The sequence below is a fragment of the Cervus elaphus genome, chromosome 28, assembly GCF_910594005.1.
Source record: "Cervus elaphus chromosome 28, mCerEla1.1, whole genome shotgun sequence".
Taxonomy (NCBI): domain Eukaryota; kingdom Metazoa; phylum Chordata; class Mammalia; order Artiodactyla; family Cervidae; genus Cervus; species Cervus elaphus.
This window is the reverse complement of record NC_057842.1, coordinates 13,237,793-13,263,085: the sequence shown is the minus strand read 5'-3', so window position 1 is coordinate 13,263,085 and position 25,293 is coordinate 13,237,793. Positions and strand designations below refer to the sequence as shown.

Below are 25,293 nucleotides of genomic sequence, written 5' to 3'. Positions count from 1 at the left end.
ACAAGAGTGAAATCATCCACTCAGGGATCTCAGACACCCTCAGGGTCCTAAGGTGAGCTGTCAGGCCTTATTTGGCTCACGTTATCCACCACTTCACTGTTTATTCCTTCTCCCTCTAACCTCTTCCTTTTCTCAAACTGAGAGCAGAACATGCAAGCTATTTGAATCCCAATAAAATATGTTTTACACCATTTGAGAAGAACATATTTGTATATTCCTTGGTCGTGATGAATATACACTGTTGCTGCTGCTAAGACGTTTCAGTCGTGTCCGACTCTGTGCGACCCCATAGACGGCAGCCCACCAGGCTCCCCCGTCCCTGGGATTCTCCAGGCAAGAACACTGGAGTGGGTTGCCGTTTCCTTCTCCAATGCATGAAAGTGAAAAGTGAAAGTGAAGTCGCTCAGTCATGTCCGACTCTTCGCGACCCCATGGACTACAGCCTAATAAAAATACTGGGACGCTAACTATTACAGCAAAATTAATAAACGCAGCCTTCCTCTGTGAAGTCAGGTCCACACTGGCGCTCTAATCTCTCCCGTGGGTAACCTATTTTAAAAATGCTCTTCCGATTAATCCCACATATTCATGGGGATAATCCCAAGGAGAGGATCATCCTTCTGTGCTCCGTGTAATCAGCCTGACTCTTCAGTGAATCATAATTCGGGGGCCTAAACTCAACCGTGAGAGGCCACCCTGCCTCTCATCACTTTTCCCCTGGCTGAGATTTCCTTCTGTCCCTGGGCACCAAGTTCGCCTGCGCTGTGTGCATGTGAGGCTTAGAATAAGGAATGTGTTTTATTATAAATCTCTTCTGCGAACTCTCTCCCACACTAGATCTTACATCTTGAAGAAATGCAGACTCCATCCATCCTGATGCTTTCACTCTACAGAGAATCTCTGTCCTCGGAAGCCTGCTTTCTGACTTTGACCTCTGGGGAAAAGCAAACCTCTCTCTTTTCTGTCACCAGAACACGTCCTTCCTCCCTTAGGATGGTAATTGCTTGTGTGCCTTGCTGTCTCCCTAAACAATTCATCCCAAGGTCAGGCAGTTACAACCCTGCTTGTTCACCACCACGGCTGTGATTGGTTCCTTTTCTCTCACTGAGCTTCTCATTTATGCACAATGTAATTTCATCTCAATTTCATTCTTGAAAGTGAAAGTGTTAGTCACTCAGTTGTGTCTGACTCTGAGACCCTATGGACTGCAGCTTACCAGTCTCCCCTGTCCACCGAGTCCTCCAGGCAAGAACACTGGAGTGGGCTGCCATGCCCTTCTCCAAGGGATCTTCCCGACCCAGGGATCGAACCTGGGTCTCCTGCATTGCAGGCAGATTCTTTACCGTCTAAGCCACCCCCGGAAGCCCTAATTTCATTCTTAACCACAGTTTATTCTTTGTTCTGTCACCCATTCTTCGCCTGCCTCTGCAGATCCACACAGCCACACTCCAAGGTAACGCTTTCCCTCACCTTCAACCCCACTGTCCTGTGGCGTCGTGAGCAGCCTCCTCACTTGTACCTCACAGCTGCATTTTTCTTAATAAAAAAAAAAAAAAATTGTTAAAAGATTGCCCTACTAAAGTGAAAAACATATGTTCCATCCGTTATTCATGTTGCACTCATTTATGTTAATACTTTTAAACCTTTACATTAGAGAAAAGTGAAACAGAGCCATAAACAGCCAGCTCACATATAACACATGTGAGCTGCCCTCCAATCATCCCTGACAAAAATAGCTGCCTGTGTAAATAAGTTTCACCCTGCAAAACACAACATTTATTTTAGAGGATAAAAAGGGAATAATGTTGATCTCATACAATAACCATAAGAAAGTCTAATCATAGAAAAACAGCAAAGTCATTTGTTCCAGCTCTTTAAAAATAGTTTAATCATGCAAAGTCAACATAATGTACTCTAACATAAGGCTAGAATGTTAACCAAGACGAAGTGGCTTTTAGTCATTTTACAGGATGTATATTCGGCACTAGTTATTAAAAATAATTGAAGGGACTCTAAACATACAGTTTCAGAAACGATCTTTTTAAACACAGCAGTAAACAAGAGAAACTATTGCTCTTTATACATTTTTGGCATAACACTGCCATACAGTTACAGGATTATAAAATAAGTGTTTCATAGTACCAGACATATCCAGAAACTGGTTACAGCTCCTACCACATACATATGGTATTGATGCGCACAGACATGCGCCAGCATTCTCTAATTCATCCTGCAGAGGACGGCGCTGGGCGGAAGGCCCCCAGCAGCGGAAGAGACCGCGCTCACAGCGGCAGGAAGCACCCATCTTTCTGAGAATCACACCCATCCTCCTGAAATACTCGAAATACAAAGGGCACTGAAGTTTCCCGATTGAAATGGTGACTGGACCCGGTTGGCCATCTGTCTGATCAGTTTGCACAAAAGACGAGTGGACAGCTCACTGAGGAACAAGCAAACCAACTTTTTACCAGGAGGAAAACAAAAGGCTTGTAAATGGACCTAACGCTTGGTCCAGTTTGTTGCTCTTCATTGTGATGCTTCGGGAGACACGGTTACTTTGCCATAAGCCACCCATCGCTGCCTCTCCTCCTTGGGTCTACAGTCAGCCCCTCCACTTAACTCAGTAAAAGCACCGGCAGAGGAATTAAACCTGGTTCCGGATCCTGTGATTATTTCTCTCAGGCTGTACAAGGTCTCAGTCTGCTGTGGAGTAAGCGGAATTCAGGCTTCAAAGGGGAGCGGGAACGGGACTGTTTCCAGACAGGTACAGATCCCCTGGGCACCTGTAACCCAGGGCACGTCCCCGCTGGAAAGCTCTGCAGACCCTCATCTAGTCCTCACTGCACTCACTCCGCCACTACACAAAACTACAATCGCTTACATCTTCGTTTCAGTAGGGAGTCTCTAGTTTCTAGTTTTGTGTTTCGATCGTGATTTCCTCTCCTCCACATGATACTGAACCCAGCAGCAGTGACAAAAGTGTTCATCTGACCAGTGAGTGCAGAACTTGGATGTTTCTTAGGACCAGAGCTTATTACACAACTAATCTCTCTAGTTAATGTAACTGTTCCACAAACTCCATTATAATTTAAAAATGAAAATAGGATAAACTGTATAACTTCCATATATTTTACATATTAAAATATATAAGGTTTCTGATTTTTTTTAATATATATAAAAAGGTCTTTCAGCATAACAACACAGCACTGGTGCCTTTTTCCTTTCATCTTTACATTGAACCATTTTATGAAGACTTTTATACAGAGGCCTCTGAAAGAACAACCCAAGCAATTTTTGATTGGAGATCAGGAGTTTTGAACTAGGGGGGGAGGGGTAGGCAGAACTGGTATGTCAGTTTCCTGAGATACATTTAGCTGTAATCTACACAGCAAGTGTCCAATTGCTCACAATTTGCTAAACAACTACAAAATGGTGGCGAATGAACCTACAACAGGTATTTTTATGAAAACTGATACCCACTGAACCAGTGTATGGAGTCCAAGGTGGTCCCCACTCCTCAGAAGTCAGCAATCACAGACCAAGATCCTGGTCACTCAGAGGATGCTCCAGGGACCCTTCCTCCACTGGCGGGGCTGCATCCAGGGTCAGCTCCCCTTCACCCAGATGCCTTCTCTGGTTCTCAGCCACCTCCCCTCCTCTGAACTTAACCCCCAGGCAGAATTTGGACCATAAAACAGAGCAGTTAATTGTATCCTCCACACAAGCATGTTAATTCAAGGAAACAAACATATTAAGAAGCCATTTCCCACAAATAATTAAAACAATAAACTTCTCAACAAAAGAAGAAAAAAAGCAGATGACAAAAAATATTTTCTCCAACCGAAGGTAAAAAGCAAGAACAGTACTGTTTGTTTCTAATAAAACTACAGTATCAAAGTCCAAATGAATTTCAGATTCCTCCAAACATCTATTGGAATTAAACTTTTAAATCATTTCTCTAATCCTATTTTCTACATCCATCTGCATCTAAAAACAAAAGACAAATAAATATTACTTGTAGAAACTGACAGATGTTTACAGTGACAATTACAGCATGTAGAAAAATTAGGGAGAAGCATAAATAAATGTAACAATGTAGCTAATCTTTCTTACTGTAAAGGCCTTTTGTCAAATATAACATGTTTGAACACTGTGGCTAATATACTCACTTTTGAACTGATGTTACTGATACAAATGAAAATGTCTCCAAAATGAAAAAGCACCAACCAAAGTAAATTTCACTAAAATAACTGATCTTCATGGCTTGGAATGTCCCTTATGGCAAGATTTTATAATGGAGTAAAAATTTAAACTTCTGAATGAAAGCCTGATCACATTAGTTAAGGCACATCTGGACACCCCCAGGCATTCATTTATTTATAACTATATTATTAACAACTTCAGTAATTAGGAATTTCTAAAATACAGTCTGTCCCCCAGCATAGTCTGCTGGGTGGGCTGGAACATGGGAGGAGGCAGGGTGTACTCACTGTTACCCTAGAGATACCCACACAGATCTGCTCGTGGAACAAACAGAATCAGATGTAAAAGACATCAACACCTGTACACCCCTAACTTTCTATGTTCTACTAACCCATGCCATCTGTCTATACAACTACACCTACATTTGAAATGATTTCCAGTGTCTAACTCCAGCTTACCTTACATTTAACAGAAATACCCCCAAAAGAAAACAAAATGGGTATTTTTAAAGTGGGAAACAAAATAGAAATCTTTAAAACTATCCTATAACAAAGAATCCCTGCTCACCCCAAATAAACTTGGGAGCCCACAGATGCAATTAGAACCAAGCAAGATCAAGACTGTCCTTTCCTCAGGTTAGAAAATAAAGCTTTTATAAGAGCCTCAATTATAGAAAGACAAAATAAAAGGGTTGATTTAGTTGCTCAGTAGATTATAAATCAAACATAACTCTACTATAAACTAGGGAAATTTAACTTTAAACAATTAACCAAATAGTCTCTATCGGGTCAATCAATTTTTGACCACTTTGATATGGATGTTCACTTACTAAAATGATTTTTTAAAGAGTGACTCAGATGTAACACTGTATTGTTTTCCTTTTTCACCAGATAATTCCTTCTGTCAGATTAAAGTATAAAAACTAGAAACAAAGTAGATAATTATGTAAACATAACATTTATATTTTTAAGACTTGGCAAAAAAAAAATCTTGTAACTTCTGCTAACTCCTGAGTTATAAATTCTGTTTTCTCCTTGATGCTGAAAAAAAGCTTTTCATCACAACTAAAATTCAAAATAAAGCTATGTCATATAATTTTGAACTTAGAACTGGACCTGACTTAGAGAAAGCAGACATATTTTCAGTTGTCATTATTCTTTTCCGTTTCTTATAAGATTGAGCATGAGAATGTATAATGGTATCATATTCTTAATGTTATAAACTTTTTCTCTACTGTACAGAAATATATCTTATCATTATATATCACTTTATAGTATTTCAAAATATTTTCACATATATTATCTCCTTTGGGATATGAATGCACAAAATATTAGAAATATACTAGACTAACCAAGCAGTATAACACCTATTTGCCATGAAATGCAAATTAGTATTTTATCAATAGCCAATACTGAATATCCTCACAGTCCATGGTACAATGATAAAGTCTATAGAATTGCAAAAATTCAATAGTTTCTAGCTATTTGGCCATGCTCCACCGCATTTTTATAATAGCTTCTCAGTAAGTTTCTGCAAGCACATAGTAGTTTTTTAAAATACAACACATCAGAGTCAAACCCAGAGGGCTGTTTCATGTCTAACACACACATAAAGACACACCTATAATCTTATTTTAAAACTACTGAATGTACAAAATATTCTTAATAGAAAAAAAATTTAGGTGTTTGTAATTTTTATATGCAAAAGGAATGGCACTCTCTCACTTCTTTCCACTGAAGAATTCTCTCATAAGTTATTTACAGATTAAATGTAGAACTGATACTGTTACAAGTGAATATAACTTTCAAAACCAGCATGGTAGAAAAAGGCCACTGTTTTAAACAGAAGCCAGGCAGTTTTCCCCTTGAGACTAAATAGTCTCAAATTAAATGGTACAACTAATCAAATCCCTAATTAGGAATATTCTAGAAATTAAATTATTGAATGAAACATTTTTACTTCTAAGGGCTCTGATATACTACTAGCTTCCAAGTAATTCAGATTATACCCATTTTAGTATCAGTCTGCTGCTTATTAATATTTTAATATCTGGTCACAAAATTTTAACATTATGTACTTAGAAAGTGGTGTGAACACTTTATCATGTATGCAAAATTGGTAAGATACTTCCAATGTATTATATTTCTACAATTCAGCCCAATGTGACAAACTACTCTCTTGCCCTAACCCTGCAAAATTGCTTATTGAGCTCGATGAGGCCATTAAAGAAAGAATGAGGCCATGAAAGAAATCCTTTTTTACATTAAAGTAAAAAAAGGAACTGAAATCCAAAAGCAGAATTGTTTCCCAAATCCTAATGCTCACTTCAAAAAAACAGAAGAAACATAAAACTGGTGAAATATGAGAAATTAGTAATGAGAAAATATTCTATATTTATTGGAATACATATATAATATGTGTTACTAACATTCATAAAAAATTAGTCAGATTTAAGAACAGTGATATTTCATGTAAATTTCAAGGCAATAAAATCCTTCTAAAAGCATACTATTGGTGTGTTTATTTTCTAGAAATCCTCTGCTAAAAATCCTCTGATCAATAAAGGTAACAGAAGATGATATGATGTGATTAAAAAACAGGACAGAGTAAACATAGTAAAAATTCTTTGGGGGTTAAAGTGAATAGATTTTCCCTTAAAGGCCTAAGAAACACACAAAGGCAATTTCTTTCTAAATGAAATGAAGTTTAAAAAAAAGGTCTATTAATTACTTTCACTGTATTTGTAGGTATGCTGAAGTTTTCACCAGTGTTTGTTTTCTAATGTGTTATAATAATTAGTAACAATATTATAGGAAATAAAGTTATTTGCTCTTACCCAATTTTGACACATTCTGTGCTTACTAAAACTGAATACATGGGATGTCAGATCTACTCTCAATTTCAAGGCCTGACAACTGAGATGCAGCAAATTGTATTTTTTTTTACAGATACCCTGTGGGCTAAGCGATATGAACTTCATAGTCCACATAACACTGAGATATTCATGGTTTCAGGGACCACTGCCTTGTTACCAGTACAAAATGCATGCATTTTAAAAATGAATAATTTCCTCTCTTATTTTTTAATTCTTTAGTCATTTGCATTCAGACACAAGCACCAAATTTATGTGGAACAGCCATAAAAGGCATGATTTTCTTCTTGGACTTTTGCATCAAAATTTGTTTTTAAGTACGTTAATACAGAAACACATGTTTATTATTTGAAACAAAGCAAATTCTTGAAATTGTACAGTTGACAGTCCCTTCCGGCCCGTGCAAATGTCACTGTAGGAGACCATCTGAATGTCTAGATGTCAACAGTAGAAACGCACGTGCTGGCCGACACGGGTGGCTGATGAGAATGGGGCCAAGGGTGGAGACAGAGGACAGGAAAGACGGCAGCACTGACACGCAGGGGAAGGTGATTCCAAGTCCCCAAGGACATCCACCTCCTTACCAGAACCAGAAGCAAACACGCTGCGGTGCTGGGAAAAAAAAAAAAAAATCCAAATTCCTTCCTGATTATCTCAAAGAAGACCAAATTCTTTCTTGCAGCTTAAACACAGGAACTTTTAAATGCGGCAAAGGTGTGGCCACATAATGAAATTATCCTCTTAATTTCCTCCAGGTATAGTACGGTCCACTCCAAGAACTGATTCCTATCTCAGTTATATCAAAGACTCCATGATTACTTCCAGATACACTGAAAATAATTTAAAAGGAATTGTGTACGGGATGCGAAAACTCACATCCCCAAAGTGTTACAGGACACACTCATTCATTGGGTCTCGTCTTCAGACTTCCTTTTAAATATTAAATTCACAGCCATCCAGACTAAAATCCAGCTGACAGCTACACGCTGACCACACAAATCAGCGACAGCCGGCTGTGCCGGGAAAGGCGGCCTTGCTTCTCGGGACCGGCCACAGCCTCGCCTCCCGCGGGCGCACAGGCGCGGGGGCCTTCGGACAATTCACGGCAACGGGGCGGCGTCATGGGCACCCGCATCGCCCGGACTCCCACCGTCCTGGCTCCGGCTGTCAGCCGCCTCATCCTTCTCAGGGGGAGACGCGTTCTCCTTTTGCTCCTCGGGGTGAGTAACCGTCTGTTCTGCCCGAGGACTGGAATCGTCCGCAGCCCCGTCCTGCTCTGACTCTCCGGGCTGGGCGGCCTCGCTGCCTGGCTCCGCCCTGGGCTTGTCCGTCTCTTCGGCTGCCTCCTTAGAGGCCACTTTTTTGTCTTCGGCTGCTTTGCTGACTCCCTGCGCGGCTGAGGAGGCGTTTTTGGACTCTTTGGGTTTTTTGTGCATAGACGTCTGACCTTGCTGCCCAGCGGTGGGCGGGCCGGGGGGCTTCTGGGCTTTGCTTCCCTCGGGCTGTGCCTTCCTCGGGGGTCCCCAGATAAAATTCTCCGAGGGCGTGTAATGTTTCTGGGCAAACCGTAGGAGCTTTCTCCTCTCCCTTCTGTCTCTAATTGTGTACACGAAATACTCCAGCGCGCTCTGTTTAATATTGGGAATAGTATTTTCCACCAGAGCCTCATGAAGGATAAATTTCACAAGAGGAGATTTAAAACTTTCATATCCCAGCTCGCCAAGGCTTTTCAGAATACGAGTGATCCTCAAATAGTTGTGCTGAGACCTGGAAGCAGGTTGAATAAAATGAAGGAAGAAAATTAGGTGGGGAAAGAAGCCTGGGAATGAAAACCACTGGGAAAATACTTTTGATGCAACTGTAAATCATGAAAACATGCCTTGTAATGACTTTGCTAAAAGGAGCATTAGACTCCACGAAGAAGCGTAAAACAGAAGGTATTAAACCTCTGTACCTCAGTGTAATGCCAATCGATATAAAACTCAAATATATAAAACAAATTCTCCCTGGTTGGTTAGTTCTTCACATTTGAAAAACACTTAGATTTAAAATGTATCCCCACAGATGTTGAATTATTATTTATAAAACACAGTGCAGTTGAATATCGACTACACAAAGGTATCATTCCTGTCACAGGTAACCAGTGCTGGGCATTAGCTACCAGCCGAATGTATGACTTCCAGGGTCAGCTGGTCAGCAGAATCCACCATAAGAACCAACTCTCAAGGAAAGCAGCAAAAGCCATTCTACCTGGCTAGAACAATTCTGACAAAGGATGCAAAACGGACTTATTTAGCACAGCAGAGAGTGTGGGTTTTGGAGTCAGAACTGAACTCACATCCTGCCTCTGCACCAGCAGCTGTGTAAAATGATGGCATCTCGAAGGCTCAGCATCCCAGTTTATAGATGGGGAAAGGGGCCACACCTCCCTGAGCTTGTAAGAATCAAACGAGTTGACCCATAAGCTAAAAATGTGAAACTTAAATAATAGACACTATTTAACCATATAAATATTGGTGCTGGTATACTAAGGACCACCACACTTATACTTATCATAACATAATCACCCCAACTCTTTTCCATCTGTGACCTCTCTCACCTCATTTTTCCCTATCACAGAATTGACAATTTTGCTTTTAATGCCACTGATTCCAAAGATGCTTCTTTCCCCAGATTGCACTAATATCTCCTTTGTCTGAAAACTAAGGCCATTATCAGATGAAAGCCTTCCAAGCCTATTCTGTCACAATTCATAATCTCACCTCCCCGACCTCACTCAGCCCAAGAGTTGCTTTATTACAAATACCTGGCTGTGTCCAAAAGGAATCCTCAGGTTCAGGTGTTAATCACATGTGTCATCAACAGCCCAGGTGAGTTATTCACCCAAAACTGCCCCACAGCCACGACTTATTCCTAACTTCCCTAAACCTCTTTACACCTCAGACACTGAACTTTCTACAAGCATCACATATACCTGCCTTGGCTTCCACAAATGCTTGGTATTCACTTAGGAATCACTAGCAACTTATCTGGGTAAAGTGAAGAAGGATGCTGAATTATTTGAGGAGTGGAAGGGCATGGTTCCATGACCTTATAGTTTGAGAGTTAGTTTGGACAAAACTAAACAAACCCTGAACGATTCGGGCTCACCAAATGTTGGAAAAGACAAGTACAACAGTTTTCAATGTTTCCATCTTTCTGGGTATTTATCAAAGTAGTGTTCTCCCAATAGTCAACTCTTTGAAGGCCAAAGGATAAAACTTAGCACAGATAATGCTTCAGTTTTATGAATCAAGTACCAGTCTTTTGAGACAATACCAATTTGAGTGAAGTTAAGACAAGGTGCCATTATCAGTAGGACAACCTAGTAGTTAGGTTAGGGTAGCATCTACATAGTCGGGCATCCCCAGTGGCTCAGACGGTGAAGAATCTGCCTGCAATGAGGGAGACCCAGGTTCAATCCCTGGGTCTGGAAGATCCCCTGTAGACAGGCGTGGCTACACACTCCAGTATTCTTGCCTGGAGAATTCGATGGACAGAAGAGCCTGGCAGGCTACAGTCCATGGGGTCACAAAAAGTCAGACACAGCTAAGTGACTAACACTTTCACTTTCGCTACATAGTCTAATAACTTGGTAGTGAAATCCCAACATCTGCTTCCTAAGTTTATGACAAAGAGAGGCATGGTAAACTGGAACAATATTTTCCTTTAAAAATCCCAAAGAGGAGTTCTATGACACAATAAAATTTACTGTATTTGCAAGAAACTCAATTTCACACATCCAATCCAAGATGAATGACCATGATAAAATTTTCTCTATCAACACATTCTCCAATTTAAAAGTTTACATAACAGTAGAAAAGGACAAACACTTGGGTTAAAGTGAATAAAGATCAGGATTATGGAACAGAATTATACAAGAAAGAAACTGGGTGTTTCAGTATGATTTGAAACAAATGTCACCAAGAAATACAAAACACCTCCACTCTCCTAATGATGTGGGTAGACTCTGGGGTGGCATAACAGATAAAAGAGACAAGTTGGGCTTGCAGACAGAGGTGAGGGCAGTGAGAAAGGCTGAAATATTTCACCTCTTTTAGTCATGGTAACTTGTTCACTAACCTTTATTTCACTTGACTTTCTTTTAATATTTTTCTCTGCTGGACTATTATCAGTTCAGTCGCTCAGTCGTGTCCAACTCTTTGCAACCCCATGAACCGCAGCACGCCAGGCCTCCCTGTCCATCACAAACTTCCAGAGTTTACTCAAACTCATGCCCATTGAGTAGTGATGCCATCCAGCCATCTCATCCTCTGTCATCCCTTTCTCCTCCTGCCCCCAATCCCTCCCACCATCAGGGTCTTTTCCAGTGAGTCAACTCTTCGCATGAGGTGGCCAAAGTACTGGAATTCCAGCTTCAGCATCAGTCCTTCCAATGAACACCCAGGACTGAGCTCCTTTAGGATGGCCTGGGTGGATCTCCTTGCAGTCCAAGGGACTCTCAAGAGTCTTCTCCAACACCACAGTTCAAAAGCATCAATTCTTTGAGGCTCAGCTTTCTTCACAGTCCAACTCTCACATCCATATATAACCACTGGAAAAACCATAGCCTTGACTAGATGGACCTTTGTTGGCAAATGAATGTCTCTGCTTTTTAATATGCTGTCTAGGTTGGTCATAACTTTCCTTCCAAGCAGTAAGCGTCTTTTGTTTTCATGGCTGCAATCACCATCTGCAGTGGTTTTGGAGCCCAAAACAATAAAGTCTGACACTGTTTTCACTGTTTCCCCATCTATTTGCCATGAACTGATGGAACCAGATGCTATGATCTTAAGTTTTCTTAATGCTGAGCTTTCAGCCAACTTTTTCACTCTCCTCTTTCACTTTCATCAAGAGGCTTTTTAGTTCCTCTTCACTTTCTGCCATAAGGGTGGTGTCATCTACATATCTGAGGTTATTGATATTTCTCCTGGCAATCTTGATTCCAGCTTGTGCTTCTTCCAGCCCAGTGTTTCTCATGATGTACTCACTGAAAAAGACCCTGATGCTGGGAGGGATTGGGGGCAGGAGGAGAAGGGGACGACAGAGGATAAGATGGCTGGATGGCATCACCGACTCGATGGGCATGGGTTTGGGTAAACTCTGGGAGTTGGTGATGGACAGGGAGGCCTGGCGTGCTGCAGTCCATGGGGTCGCAAAGAGTTGGACACGACTGAGCAACTGAACTAACTAACCCTGCATATAAGTTAAATAAGCAGGGTGACAATATACAGCCTTGACTTACTCCTTTTTCTATTTGGAACCTGTCTGTTGTTCCATGTCCAGTTCTAACTGTTGCTTCCTGACCTGCATATAGGTTTCTCAAGAGGCAGGTCAGGTGGTCTGGTATGCCCATCTCTTTCAAATTTTCCACAGTTTATTGTGATCCACACAGTCAAAGGCTTTGGTATAGTCAATAAAGCAGAAACAGATGTTTTTCTGGAACTCTCTTGCTTTTCTGATGATCCAGCGGATGTTGGCAATTTGATCTCTGGTTCCTCTGCCTTTTCTAAAACCAGCTTGAACATCTGGAAGTTCACGGTTCACGTATTGCTGAAGCCTGCTTTGGAGAACTTTGAGCATTACTTTACTAGCATGTGAGATGAGTGCAATTGTGTGGTAGTTTGGGCATTCATTGGGATTGCCTTTCTTTGGGATTGGAATGAAAACTGACCTTTTCCAATCCTGTGGCCACTGCTGAGTTTTCCAAATTTGCTGGCATATTGAGTGCAGCACTTTCACAGCATCATCTCTTAGGATTTGAAATAGCTCAACTGGAATTCCATCACCTCCACTAGCTTTGTTCATAGTGATGCTTTCTAAGGCCCACCTGACTTCACATTCCAGGATGTCTGGCTCTAGGTGAGTGATCACACCATCATGATTATCTGGGTCGTGAAGATCTTTTTTGCACAGTTCTTCTGTGTATTCTTGCCACCTCTTCTTAATATCTTCTGCTTCTGTTAGGTCCATACTGTTTCTATCCTTTATCGAACCCATCTTTCCATGAAATGTTCCCTTGGTATCTCTAATTTTCTTGAAGAGATCTCTAGTCTTTCCCATTCTGTTGTTTTCCTCTATTTCTTTGCATTGATCACTGAGGAAGGCTTTCTTACCTCTCCTTGCTATTCTTTGGAACTCTGCATTCAAATGGGTATATCTTTCTTTTCTCCTTTGCTTTTCGCTTCTCTTCTTTTCACAGCTATTTGTAAAGCCTCCTCAGATAACCATTTTGCCTTTTTGCATTTCTTTTCCATGGGAATGGTGTTGATCCCTGTCTCCTGTGCAATGTCATGAACCTCCATCCATAGTTCATCAGGCTCTCTGTCTATCAGATCTGGTCCCTTAAATCTATTCCTCACTTCCACTGTATAGTCATATGGGATTTGATTTAGGTCATACCTGAATGGTCTAGTGGTTTTCCCTACTTTCTTCAATTTAAGTCTGAATTTGGCAATAAGGAGTTCATGATCTGAGCCACAGTCAGCTCCCACTCTTGTTTTTGCTGACTCTATAGAGCTTCTCCATCTTTGGCTGCAAAGAATATAATCAATCTGATTTCGGTGTTGACTATCTGGTGATGTCCATGTGTAGAGTCTTCTCTTGTGTTGTTGGAAGAGGGTGTTTGCTATGACCAGTGCGTTCTCTTGGCAAAACTCTATTAGCCTTTGCCCTGCTTCATTCCGTACTCCAAGGCCAAATTTGCCTGTTACTCCAGGTGTTTCTTGACTTCCTACTTTTGCATTCCAGTCCCCTATAATGAAAAAGACATCTTTTTGGGGTGTTAGTTCTAAAAGGTCTTGTAGGTCTTCATAGAACTGTTCAACTTCAGCTTCTTCAGCGTTACTGGTTGGGGCATAGGCTTGGATTACTGTGATATTGAATGGTTTGCCTTGGAAATGAACAGAGATCATTCTGTCATGTTTGAGATTGCATCCAAACACTGCATTTCGGACCCTTTTGTTGACCATGATGGCTACTCCATTTCTTCTAAGGGATTCCTGCCCACAGTAGTAGATATAACGGTCATCTGAGCTAAACTCACCCATTCCAGTCCATTTTAGTTTGCTGATTCCTAGAATGTCAACATTCACTCTTGCCATGTCCTGTTTGACCACTTCCTATTTGCTTTGATTCATGGACCTAACATTCCAGGTTCCTATGCAATATTGCTCTTTACAGCATCGGACCTTGCTTCTATCACCAGTCACATCCACAACTGGGTATTGTTTTTGCTTTGGCTCCATCCCTTCATTCTTTCTGGAGTTATTTCTCCACTGATCTCCAGTAGCATATTGGGCTCCTACCAACCTGGGGAGTTCCTCTTTCGGCATCCTATCATTTTGCCTTTTCATACTGTTCATGAGGTTCTCAAGGCAAGAATACTGAAGTGGTTTGCCATTCCCTTCTCCAGTGGACCATATTCTGTCAGACGGCGGATGCATGGGTGCAGGAGGGCCAAGAGGAGCTACTCCAGGTCCAAGATCAGGAGGGGTGGCCGTGAGGAGATACCCCTCGTCCAAGGCAAGGAGCAACGGCTGTGCTTTGCTGGAGCAGCCATGAAGAAATACCCCAGGTACAAGGTGAGAGAAACCCAAGTAAGACAGTAGGTGTTGCAAGAGGGCATCAGAGGGCAGACACATTAAACCCATAACCACAGAAAACTAGCCAGTCTGATCACAGGACCACAGTCTTGTCTAACTGAACGAAACTAAGTCATGCCGTGTGGGGCCACCCAAGACAGACAGGTCATGGTGGACTACTATAAACACACTGAATTCCCTGCTTACTCTAAAAGACTCAAGATGCTCTGCAGATTAAAACACAAAAAATCTGTCTGCAGTACCCATGGAAAGGAAAACTGGTGGTGGGAAGAAGGAAAGAGGACAGGGAGGGAAGGGTCAGGTAACAGTCAGGCTCCCCTCTGAGTCTCAAGTCAGAAACTCATTTAAGGAAAGCCTTCTGCTTCCAACCACCAATTAAGAGTGGTGGAGACAATTAAACCCCAGGGAGGATTTAGGCAGACCAAATAAAAAAATCAAGTTGGAAATGGAGGCTCTCTCAAATGACATTCATGAGCACACAGAAGATGAAACGTCATCAGATCCTCTTCTAAGGTTGGCTCTCGCCATCCTTCACGTCAACAGACTCCCTGCACACAGCTGTCTTTGAGGGTCCGACATCAGTGCTTAGAAACTGTCCAGGGAGAGCTCTCTGCATGGCCTCAGTGTAAGTGCCCTGTTGTCACCTAGTCGTTAAACTGTGCCCGACTCTTTGGGACTCCATGGACTATAGCCCACCAGGCTCCTGCATCCATGGAATTCTCCAGGCAAGAATACTGGAGTGGGTTGCCATGTCCTTCTCCAGAGTGCTCTGTATAAATCAAATTAACTTGAGTTATGAGTTAACAGGTCTTTTAGTCAAGATCATAAAATTTTATGCCCACATCTTTAAGTGTTTTACTACAAGTCACCATTTTAATAGTGTTGATTATAAACAATAAAGTAAATAGAAGGAGCAAACATTAATGCTTCTACTCATTTTACCAAAGCAAGATCAAAGTTGTAGAAAAATACAAACAAAAAATTAGTTAATCCATGTACAAAATACTGTTTGGGGCAAAGACATATTTTTGAGGTTAGTTTTAATGTTTTTCTCTTGGTATTTACCCCATTCAGCTAATTATAATGTGCTAAAAATGTTTTAAAGTTGTTGGTTTTATAGTCCAGTACTCATAAGCCACCCTATAATTAAGAAGGAAAAAAAAGGCCAGTTTGCATGCAAAGAAAATAATATTTTTAATTGGGATATAAGTATTAATGAAAGTTATAAATATCCAAACAAAAGAGTACAGAAAATCAGTTCCAGATAAACTGCTAAAATTTTCTTCACAGGTGTTTGGATTTATTAACCAAAAATGGGCTTCTGATTTTGACCTATAAGGTGATAATTCTAATTTTCTCTCTTTCTAAAATGTATGAATACCTCTCAGTCTTATAAAGTGCTTTTTACAGTAAGTCCCCTACATACAAATGAGTTCACTCCAAGAGCATGTTCTAAGTCCATTTTGTTTGGAAGTCCAACAAAGTTAGCCTAGATATCCAACTAACATAATTGGATATATAGTACTGTACTGTAATAGGTTTATAAAACTTTTCACACAAGTAGTACATAAAAAAACACAAAAAATAAAGAAAACATTTGTAATCTTACAGTACAGTACCTTGAAGAATACCACCCACACCACTGCTGCTTTTACACTTGCTTCCAGACATCCTGGGCTTGAAATAAAGATACTGCACGGCTCTGCTCTCCACAGTATTGTTCAGTAACGCACACAAAAGTGCCGCCGCTTGGAGAAGATGCACACACGTGACAATGTACACCAGGCCCATGAACGAACTTACAACACGGGACATGTGAACACACGTTTGCACCTTTGAAAGTTCACAGCTGGAAGGTTCCTATGTAGGGGACTTACAGCATATGTCATGGGCTCAATTATGGATTTGATCTAAGCAGGCACAGTACCTGGGAAGCAGCCCGAGCTACCAGAAGCATACAACCTAGGAGCGGGGTCTAGAAAAGCCTATACAGACAACAACCACAAATGCAGAGAAACACGTGTAAACACGGAGTGAGGCTACTCTTGGTTGTGGGCAGCAGGAGGAGACAGTTCTGAAACCAAGCAGCCATATTTCTACCTGGAATAGCGTTCTTTTTTTTTTTTTTTTTGCTGTTGTTGTTATTATTTCGTTTTGCTTTAGAATATAGAACAGGGAATAAAATGCATTTCAGATGAGCTTTTGAATTCAAATCCATGGGTCCATCTGCTTGTGGCTCTATGTGCCATAGAGAATTCCAACCCAGAGAAAAGCCCGTGCCTCGGGGACTCACTGCAGGGCCTCTACTTACTCATTCAGATGCTGAAACCTCTCCTGCCAGTTAACAGCCCGGGCAACATTTCCAGTTTTATCTATCAGCTTTATTCCAAAAAACTCTAACATCATTTTATAAGCCAGGAGGAATCTTCTGATTGCTTCCTTTGTTTTCTTGAATTCCTAATGAAAAGAGGAAAATTCGGCAGAGTGACTCAGAGTTACCACGGCCATCAAACAGCAACATTAATTTGGCTAATTCGCATGAGATGAAATCAGCTTGCCTCACCTCAATTTCATAGGTAGTTAGTTCTTTAGCATAAAAGTTCAAGCCTTGTTCTCTCAGGGGGAAAAGCCTATGTTTTAGAGAAATAATATTTGTATATTAGTGATCTCTGGGAAGCACATGTGATTAAACAGGTCACGGTTCGAGAGAGAGCAGGCGACTGACCATTGGATATAGGTGTGGTTGTGTTCCAGTTTCTCGTAGTCCCCTTTCCACTTATTGAGAACTTCTTCAATGTAAACACCTGAAGAGGAAAGATTCAGAACATGAACCAGGTGTTAGAACATTGTCGAAGGCATTTTAAGACAGAATCACTTAAGCTTTGCGTTAAAACTTTTTAAAACGTAATAACAGCACACAAGAGCAATGCCTTTATAAGGTGAAAACCCTATGCCACAGACTCAGTGATGAAATAAGCCTAATTGAAGTGAAAAATCATGGCACCTCAAATCACAGAAAACTCTATTGGACAGTTACTCCAAAGCAGAAGCTGGCAAACTATGGCCTGCCACCTGTTTTATAAATAAAGTTTTATTGGAACACAGCCATGCATATCCATTCAGGTATTATGTATTTAAACAGTGGAGCTCAGTAGTTGCAACAGATCTGGTATGCCCCACAGAGCAGAGTGGAGGATATTTACTCTCTGGCCCTGTACAAAGAAAGTTGGCCAGCCCCTGCCCTTGAGGGCCACTGAGTTCTTTAAATACAAGACCAAATAAAAATGAAATGTACCCTGGGCAAAAGGAAAGAAGGGGACCAAGGTGGGAGGGAGAGAATGCAAAGAGAAGTTGGAAAAGGAGACGGAAAAGGAGGAAAGAAAAAGCAAAGGCAAAAGTGGTGAGTGCTTCCTAGCGGCAGGACCCGGGTCTGCAGTGCAGCCAGCCCGCTGAATCTGCCCAGCACAGTCTCAACCCAGCATTTCTGGAGCATTGCTCCTCCTGCTTTACTACTGAGGAAACAGTGAGATCTGCTCAGTCACACACCAGCAAAACCAGGAGCGGAACACAGGTCTTTATGGTCCTGAAACATAAGCCCTCTTCTTCACCACGTCCTGTCCTTCTCCTAGAAGAACTTATTCAGGCAAAATTCTGCTTCCCAGGTCTGTCTAGGTCCTCACAATTGACTGCAGCCCCTTAGTCAATTTTACAGACAAAGACACAACAACATAATACCATTCTAAACATAGCTCATCTCACTACTGTTTCCTCCAGAGGTCACCGGTTTGTATCAGAGACCCTCACGCTCAAGGCTTTTGGTAAAATGTTGCCACTTAATCCTCAGCCTATTGGAAAGATTTACCCCTATAATTTCCCATTTGTCTCCCTTTCCATCTACCCTTCCTCCTACTTAATAAGTAAAATATTGGGCTGGCCAAAAAGTTCATTCAGTTAGTGAATATGTTTTTCAATATGTTCTTCGTGAAAATGAAAAATAGTCCTTTTATTTGTACTTAAAACCTAACAAACTTTTGGTCAACACAATACACGTCATTGCAGGCTTATGCTTTCTAACAAGTGTGGTGTGTGTGTGTATTCACACATACTGGGGAGAAAAGTGTGAATTGATGTAATTTATATAATAAACTAGAATAACATTTTATGTGACCATACCTAAAACTTCTGACCCCCACTAGTCTTGTAAGATTTCCAAATAAATTTTGTGATAAAGATTACCAAAAAAAAAATTCATTGTTTTAAATTATTGCTCTAAATTACTACCTCAAAAATAAATTCACTGTTAGAAATACAAAAAAAATTAAGTTAAACATTGTCATTATCTCTGTCTTCAATGTGTTCAGTATTTGAAGGCATCCCTTTGGGTAAATTTTATCAAAGTCACATCAGAGTCAAATTAACAATCTACCACTGCATTTCTTCAAAAGTTTTTCTTACCCCAGGTCCTAAAAAACCAATTAATTAATCTTATTTCAATTAGTATATAAAGCAGTTTCTACCATTAGTAAACACAACAGAGCATTGTTACCTAGAGGGTCCCTTCGAAATCAGGGCAGACTTCTGGGACACCAGAAATTAACTAAAATCAAGTGGATCGGGCCATGTCAGCAACACACCTTACTTCCCAACTGGTTTGTCTACCAGTGCACAATGTAGGGAACTCCTTAGGCATTTCTTCAGGCAGTTAGTGCATCAAGAACTAACTTAGTTCTGCTTTGCAGCCCATGACCCTCATTCCCTGATTCACTCTGCTGTGAGTTTGGCTCAGTTTCCACTGAGAGCCAAGAGCCGCAGCCAGGGCCATCTGGTCACCTCACAGAGGCAAGGGCTCTGTGGAGAGCAGCCATCTTTCTGGCTCGACCTGGATATAGTGAGGATGCCCACCACGAACCACAGTCTGGTGCCTGGGGAAATCAGGCATAGGTACCACGGGGACTGCACCCTCTCACTGTAGGTTTGGAAAAGACCCTGGGAAGGCACCTGCAGAACTGTGGAGGGCGGGCTTATCCGACAGAGTTGTGTGGAGACCTGCAGTGCGTGAAGTTCCCTCCCTAGGATAGAAGTGGGGCTCCTCTAGCTCCCTGGCCTTGAATCTGAAAACCAACAGGGAAGATGATCCCAATAGGAACATCACGTTCAATCATGTTCTATAGACTTTTGGGGTATGGCACAGTGAAAGGAACACTAAATTCTGGAACCGAGACCCAAGTCTATGATGGAGTGAACCAACCAACCAGTCATTCCAGCATCAAGATCCAGCAACTTCATCTTTAAGCTGAGGAAACTGAATTTGTTCTCCCCTACTGTTTCTTAATAATCTGATACCCTAGGGTTCTAGAAATCTCCTTTTTTCCCTCTCACAAAAATGGCCCCCACTACCTTCCAGATAGGAGTCACCACTGTAAACAGGTGGTGGGAAGGAATTGGTAATCCTCGGGTCACTCCCCCAGAATCTGCCGAGTGGATGCTCACAGCTCAAGGGTCTAGATTCTGGGGACACAACAGACTGCAGGGCAGAGTCAAGCCAGACAACGAACCAACACGCTGAAAATGGACCGAGCAGGGAGTAAACAAAGATAGCTAGGGCTACTACTACTATTTAAAGTTTGCTTTTTACCAAGGTAGCGGATTACTCACCATCAGGCTTAAATGGAATTTTATTCTTATAAAAACGAAGATTGCTCAAGTCATTTTGATATCGGATATCTTTGAAGTTCTGCTAAAGGAAAAAATAAATCAATCTCCAGCACATGGACATATAAAAAAGGCACAAGGACCTTCCTTGTACATTTGCTCATTGGCATCATAAAATAACAGAAACGGAAGGGAAATATTTTGCAGTTTAGAAAAAAAATCATTCTGTGGTCTTACTGGGTACTGGTGTCGGTATTTGTACAAATCCCTCGCAGCATAAAAACTTCTCTTTGGCTTGGCAGGTGCTTCAGTGGAATCAGTCCCCTAAAATAAAAGGGGAAATTCCGTTTACATTTTGAAGCAAGATATTTTCACCGAAGAATTTTCAGAACAAACTTGAAATAACAAGCACATGTAAAGAAAGGCTGAACAGTGTCCAGCTATCCACTGAGTGAAGATATTTTAAATGTCCTTTTAATAATGCTTACTAGCAACATTTGTTGGCTCTCTTGTTTCCTGACTTGAAGCCAGCAACATTTGTTCTGAGGTGTTTTACTAAATAAGAAACTATTATTTACCAAAAGCCTATAGAGGCCAAATATTATGGATCAGTATCTATTAGAAACAGAACTTACAATGAATTCAAGACCAGAGGTTAGACAAGTGATTTTATGACAAAACTTATTTTAAAGTATTTTATATAACATGAAAAGTGTTAAGATAATAAATCAATCCTACAAAGAAGATTGTCATCAATCTTGCAATGTTTAGCTGTACTTGGAAGTCAAGTAATATTTGTGAAGGGAAAGCGGGCTTTTATTTATTTACTTATTTATTTGGAAAGCGGGCTTTTAAAACAAACTAAATAGCTTTCTAAACTCCATCCTTCACAGTATATAACAGGTACACAAAGGCATGAATAACCTTTGGTTAATTCAGTGATAATACAATGTGATATAAGGGGCGTGTGTGTGTGTGTGTGTTAGTCACTCAGTCGTGTCCAACTCTGCGATCCCTCAGACTGTAGCCCATTCGACTCCTCTGTCCATGGAATTTTCCAGGCAAGAATACTGGGGTGGGTAGCTATTCTCTTTTCGAAGGTAGCAGATTTCAAACATATACACACAGAGTAGTATAATTCTCAGTTGGAATGAACTTCACATTGCAGTAACCTGTATGTGGTAGTTTACTTACGCTTTTAAAATTCTAAACAAAATTCCCAGCCCCATGGCAATTTTTAAAGGATAAAATACAAGTCAATATAATCAGTTCTCATGCTCTTAACTCCACGTGCTATCATAATGTACAAGAACGTGCTTTGGGTCCAGAGTCACGCAGAAGGGCAAAGAGACTGCTGAGGAAGATGAAACAGATGACAAAGCTGAAGTCTGAATATTCATTAAGAGGTTCGCCCACCTTTCCTCATCGGCCCCCGCCCCCGTCGGTGCTGACAGACCGGCATCCTCCAAGCAGTTTCTGAACAGCAATGATTCTCACTATTACAACAAGTACAGAGTGGCTCACTTCAACTCCAAACTAGCTGATGTTTAACAATAGCTGCTCCTTACATAAGCAAGGAAAAGCTTATATTCTGGTCTTCACCACATGTTTTAAAATAGCTCTGCCTAGCAGGTTTCTGGATCTCTTTAGCCTCTGCTACAACCCCATGACTCATCATCCCAGAAGTATAGAGATAGCACTTTTCCACTTACCAGGCACATATATTATTTCATTTGATTCTTATAACCCACCTGGCAGGCCGTCAGGAGTGCTTCCATCTTAGAGACAAGGGAACCCAGGCTTGGAGTAAAGTTCAATAACTATCGCCCAGAGCCCAGCGATTGGGCCAGACCGAGAACCCCGGGCTGGAGGCTCCAAGTCTGACTAATTGGATCTGAATCAATTTCAGCTCCACCCAACGCGAAGGACTGTCATAGAAACCATGGTGGAATATCAACAGTTCAAAACTAGGAGTCAGGACACTCGGGCTGAGTCTTTAACTCTGCTGCTGTGTGAGGCTTTTAACTGCATCTTCATTTGATCATCTGAGAAATGAGGAGAATGACTCACGCCCTACCTATATTTCCCAGCGTTATGCTGAGAATGCCTGCCTCCTCCAGGCTGTAAATGCGCCAGCCTGCCAGCATCATCCGTGCTCCCTCCCCTTCCTGCTCCTCCAGGCTCTCCTCCCCGCTGCCTTTCACCTGCTCAGCCACAGATTTTGTTCCTTAATGTTTTATCACTAATTCCCATGTCCCCAAAATTTCCCTGTCTTCTGGGTCATTGCCTTCAGCAAACATGCTGTAGCATCTCTAATCTTAAACATGCATCAACTGGGACTGACCCAAACTCCCCTCAATGACAGATCCATAGCTCTGCTCCCATTTATAGCAAAACATCCCTAGAGAGGTGCCCATAGTCCCTGCCTGTCTCCCTTCTCTCACAGCCCACCCCAATCAGGCTATCATCCTCTGCATGCCATCAAATGGCTTTTATGAGCATCACCTGACACTTTCCCGTCTCACTGAGTGTCTTTCCCAGTGCTCCCCGCAGGTGACTTCCCAGCAGCTCTGGGCCAGCTGACACCTCTCCTTCTGAAACACCATCACACACCACACCTGCCCCGGTTTCCTTCTGCTCCATCTCACTGGTCGCCCCTGGGCAGCCTCAACTTTGACTTCTCTTCCTCACATGGTCTCCATGGAGCAGTGCACAGGGCCTGTCCACATTTCTCATGCTCCTTGATGACCCCAGATCTTCCCATGACTTTAAATACCTCCATTCTTACATTCCAGTAAGAATGGAATCATGACGATTCCAGTCCTGGACTGAGGCTCCACTCATAATGAACTACTCATCAACTCCCCTTGGATGTCTTATAGTATATTAAACTCAAGGGGATTCTTTTTTTTTTTTTTAAGGGGATTCTTGATTCAACCTCTGATGCTGCTTGCTACCTTAGACTTCCTCATCTTGGTTAATGGCACGGTCATTTGTCAAATATTCACTTGGACTAGGAATATGGCAACAGAGCTGGTGAAAAGTAGTTTTTCTACTTTTTAGCAGTCTAAAAAGTAGACTGGGTTAGACTTTAAAGGTAGCGCCATTAGTTCTTGCAAATGACCATGGGGAGTAGGGAGCAGGTAAGGTGGACATTCAAAAGCAGCATTAAAGAGTAGACATTACATGGTGATCCTGACAAGAAATATTAATCATTAAAGGGGAAAAGAAAAGATTGAAGGCATCTACCATTTACTGGGGTTGTGATTAACTGATTGAAACATGAATTATAAAACTGCTTCATATAGATGGACCAGGTTAGTTGGACTGAATCTAAACAGGTGGTTTTTTTTTGTTGTTTTTTTGTTTGTTTTTTTTTGACATCACAAACTTCTTCATTGAGATACAAGTGGAAGGGAAAAACAATGAATTCACAAGGCAAGACGACCAGCAGCAGGAGCAGAGAGACAATCAGGTCTCGGGTTCTGCCGCAGGTGATAGGCAGACTTGGGTCTGCATCTCTCTCCCTGGATGATCCTGGGCAAACTTCTTTCTCGGCCTCAGTTTTCTCCAAAACGGGAGTTCAAAAGAGCAGCTGCTACCACACTCCACTCCCAAAATTGCAGTTGGGAAAGAACATGTGTATAGCACAGAGCCTGCACAGTTTGCTGCTGACCCAAACAGATGACTGTCAAGACGGATGAGGCAGCCTTCCTGTAAAATATACCTGCTGATTCCTCTGCTAGAGCCGAGAGACCTTGGGCTCCATTTCCCATCCTCTTCCCCTCAGGGCTGATCGGGAGGAGGGCCTGACCCAGGACCCCCTGGCCTGTTAGAGCTGAGCTGGGCGCCCTTCAGAGGCTTGGCCATGCAGGTCCTCCCTTCTAAAGTTTCCTGATTCAGTCCATCAGAGGTTAGAAGGGTGACTAACCTCTCCTCCGAACTGAAGTAGGCAGATGACTTCAGCACATCTGGATCAACAAGTCTTCTGGGTGAAAAAAAGATGTTTGGAGCATGCCCTGAACTCCTGGGTTAGAAGGCCTGGCTTGGACTAGGAACTCTGGCATTTTCCCGTCGGATGGGGGCCTTCCAGAGATTCCTAAAGGCTGGAGACCCCGCTGCAGAGAGAGGGCTCGCTGCCCCCACCTCATTCTGGGTGATTTTTTTTTTTTTTTTTTTTAATCAATAACACGCACTAGATGGGTTTTCACCATCCTCTAGTCTCAGGCAGGTTGCCCCCACCCCGCCTTCCATCACCCAGCAGCGCTGCGGAGGCTGGGAAGACACCCCGCCAAGTTGGGTTCTGCCCGGGGGCCCGCCAGCCGGTGCCCGCGCTCAGGCCCCAAGCCGTCCGGGGCGGCCCCAGCGCTCAGGGCCTGGGTCCCGGGGCGGCCGCAGGAGGACGAGCCGCCGCGCCCGCGCCTGGGCTCTGCGCTCAGGGGTCGCCCGCGGCCGCCCCCCGCCCTACCCCGGCCCGAGGCCCCGGCGGCAGCCTACCTGCTCTGCGCCCGCCGCTTCGGCGTCCGGTTCCGGCGCGGGGTCGGCGCGGGGCCGGCCGCCGGCTCGGTCCGGCGGCTCCTGGGGCTCCGCGGGCTCTGGGGGCTGCGCGGGCTCCCGCCCCGGGCCCTCGCCGCCGCCCGGCCCCGGCTCCTCGAGCTCGGGCTCCGAGTCCGTCTGCCAGGTGGAGTCGCAGTCCTCCACGGTGGTGGGCTCGCGCACGCTGACCCCGCCGAGCAGGTTGCCCATCGGAGAGGCGGGCGCGGGGCGCGGCGGGGCTGCTGGGCGCCGGCTCCAGGCTCCGGCTGGCGGCGGCGCTAGGGCCCGGGCAGGGCCGCGGCCGGGGCGCTGGGCGGCACCTCGGCGCCCGGCCCGCTCTGCCTGCGCGCGGCGAGCGGCGGGCGCAGGGCGGGGAGGAGCCCGCGG

The 25,293-nt window shown here is 42.8% G+C and overlaps 1 protein-coding gene across 4 annotated transcripts; it reads right to left on the bottom strand.

Annotated features, from left to right (window-relative positions):
- Positions 1-1,864: 1,864 nt before the first annotated feature.
- Positions 1,865-25,238, bottom strand: OGFRL1 (opioid growth factor receptor like 1). Of its 4 annotated transcripts, none has more exons than XM_043889985.1 (7): positions 24,868-25,238; positions 20,608-20,694; positions 20,374-20,455; positions 17,444-17,522; positions 17,282-17,348; positions 17,030-17,175; positions 1,865-8,842 (listed from the first exon to the last, which is right to left on the bottom strand). In XM_043889985.1, exons 1-7 carry the CDS (start codon positions 25,114-25,116, stop codon positions 8,176-8,178), a joined length of 1,377 nt encoding a protein of 458 aa, XP_043745920.1. In that variant the 5' UTR covers positions 25,117-25,238; the 3' UTR covers positions 1,865-8,175. The 4 variants fall into 4 exon arrangements, with proteins under 4 accessions (XP_043745920.1, XP_043745921.1, XP_043745922.1 ...); XM_043889986.1 differs by having other exon boundaries at positions 20,374-20,452; XM_043889987.1 differs by lacking the exon at positions 24,868-25,238 and adding an exon at positions 22,122-22,507.
- Positions 25,239-25,293: the final 55 nt, after the last annotated feature.

Bases quoted from the DNA above. Each gene is read 5' to 3' on its own strand.
- OGFRL1 (XM_043889985.1), bottom strand. From the start codon at position 25,116: ATGGGCAACCTGCTCGGCGGGGTCAGCGTGCGCGAGCCCACCACCGTG. The intron at 20,695-24,867 runs GTAGGCTGCCGC...CTTTTATTTTAG, and splicing joins AAGCGGCGGGCGCAGAGCAG to GGGACTGATTCCACTGAAGC. The intron at 17,523-20,373 runs GTGAGTAATCCG...TTTCCTCTTCAG, and splicing joins AATTCCATTTAAGCCTGATG to GTGTTTACATTGAAGAAGTT.